The 2,012-nt window shown below is 40.0% G+C and overlaps 1 protein-coding gene across 1 annotated transcript; it reads left to right on the top strand.

The window, feature by feature from the left end:
• The first annotated feature begins 615 nt into the window (after positions 1 to 615).
• LOC149160139 (uncharacterized) lies at positions 616 to 1,716 on the top strand. Its single transcript, XM_089434519.1, has one exon. It carries the CDS (start codon positions 616 to 618, stop codon positions 1,714 to 1,716), a length of 1,101 nt encoding a protein of 366 aa, XP_089290645.1.
• Positions 1,717 to 2,012: the final 296 nt, after the last annotated feature.

The raw sequence follows: 2,012 nt of genomic DNA, 5'->3' as shown, positions 1-2,012 counted from the left end.
TACAAGTGGTATCAGAGCTCAGGTTCGTACACTGAGACTCTTTGGGATAGATAATTATATGAATGTGCATGTAATAACTTGATTTTTTCTTAAAAATCTAACTAAATAAAACTCATATGTGAACACAGAAACAATCTCTATACAAAAGACATAATGCAGAGAAGTTCAGGACCGCCAAATACCCTGAAACCAGCTTATCTAAATGTTAACCCTGACATTTGGATACAACTGGGAGAGGAGACTCGTCAGGCTAATGTAGTTTTACTCGAAATTGTTCAACAGTTACGTGCTGAAATGACAAATTTAAGAACGGATAATGAACAACTACGCCTGGAAAAGGAAAGGATCCTCAGAAGTATGTCTAATCGACAGAATCAAAGACACCCAGACCCCAGTGTTGAGGACAGAGAAAAGACCCCAATAGCCCAACATGGTGAGGAGAATGTCGAGTCAGCCGAGAGACACAGGGAGGATGATGAAGGATGCTCAGATAATGTATCTGATCAACACAAAGCAAAAAGACAAAAGTCAGAACTACAAGGAGAATTCAAAAAGATTAAACCATCACTTTTTGAAGGGGAATCCGAAGAAGCAGTGGAGGCTTGGTTAATCGATATGGGTAAGTATTTTCAGATTTATGAATACACAGAAAGGTTGAAGGCGCGGTTGGCAGTCTACCAGTTAAGAGGGAAGGAAACCCTGTGGTGGGAAGAAATCAAGACAGTAAGAAAAATCGACGAGGAACAAGTGACATGGAATGAATTTCAAAAACATTTTAAAGATAAATATCTAACTGAGCGTTACTATGATGAAAAAGCAAAAGAATTTCATGAATTAAGACTGGGGGCCTTGACTATGGATGAGTATGTAACTCGATTCACCTCCCTTCTGTGCTATGTGCCTTATATGCAGGAAGAGAAAGCCAAGATTCAACGTTTCATCAGTAGCTTACCCAATTTCATGAAGGAGAAACTTGAGTTTGACTACCCCAAAACAATGGATGACACAGTGTGGAAAGCCCGCATATGTTACCAACAAATGAAACAAAAAAATGAAGGGTCTAGAGGAGGGACGATTAAGAAGGGAAGGAATCTGATTTCAAGTAAACACCCAAAATTTTCTAATAACAGAAATTTACAGCAAAAGTCTCTCCATAAACTTCCGGCAAGGAACCAACCCAAGGTTGTCTATTCTGAAAATCGACAGTCAAAAGGAGTTAATAAATTCAGTAATGAACAACAGTCAAAACCACCGCTGCAATGCTGGGGATGCGGAGAACCCCATTACTACAAAAATTGTCTGCACAAGGCAAGGACGGAACAACTTGCAAACATGCAGGAAGCATCTACTATTGGAGAAGTGGTGAGAAATATACCCAGAATTAACGCTGCCTTGGATGATCATCAAGCAGAATATCAACCCACCATGATTGAATGTGAAGGTACGATTGCTAAGCAACCTGTTTCGGTTTTATTTGATCCTAGTGCTAGTTTAAGTTATGTTAGTCCTAAAGTGGTAGAAAAATGTCAACTACAGACCAGTAAATTCCCAAAATCTTGGCTAGTTCAACTAGCCACTGGGGCAAAAAGAAAGGTAGTCGCCAAAACAGATCAGTGCCCCATAATCATTTCCAGACAACCCATTCACGTAAACCTCAACATTCTTCCTTTGGGCTCATATGATGTTTTAATCGGAATGGACTGGTTGGAAAAATGATGGTCTTTGGTTGATTGCAAGCAGAAAACCATTAGTTTTATTTCTGAATCAGGACAAAGGAGGGAACTGCAAGGAATTAAGTCTAACACCAAGTTGCGCCCCATTACTGCCAGTCAGCTAGGAAGGTGTATTAGGAAGGGTTGTCAAATATATGCGGTTCAAGTGGGATTTACCAACTCCAAGAATAAAATGACCTCCTTGGAAAATATTCCTGTCATTCAGGAATTTGTGGACGTATTTCCCGAATCTATCCCTGGTTTACCACCCAAGCGGGATATTGACTTCACCATTGAACT

This window comes from Pinus tabuliformis, chromosome 5_2, assembly GCF_031772625.1.
Source record: "Pinus tabuliformis cultivar Carrire ecotype Pingquan chromosome 5_2, CPIR1, whole genome shotgun sequence".
In the NCBI taxonomy this organism is placed as follows: domain Eukaryota; kingdom Viridiplantae; phylum Streptophyta; class Pinopsida; order Pinales; family Pinaceae; genus Pinus; species Pinus tabuliformis.
The sequence above is the reverse complement of the archived record's forward strand: the minus strand, read 5'-3'. Positions and strand labels throughout refer to the sequence as shown.

Coding starts and splice junctions, on each gene's coding strand:
- LOC149160139 (XM_089434519.1), top strand. CDS start 616: ATGGGTAAGTATTTTCAGATTTATGAATACACAGAAAGGTTGAAGGCG.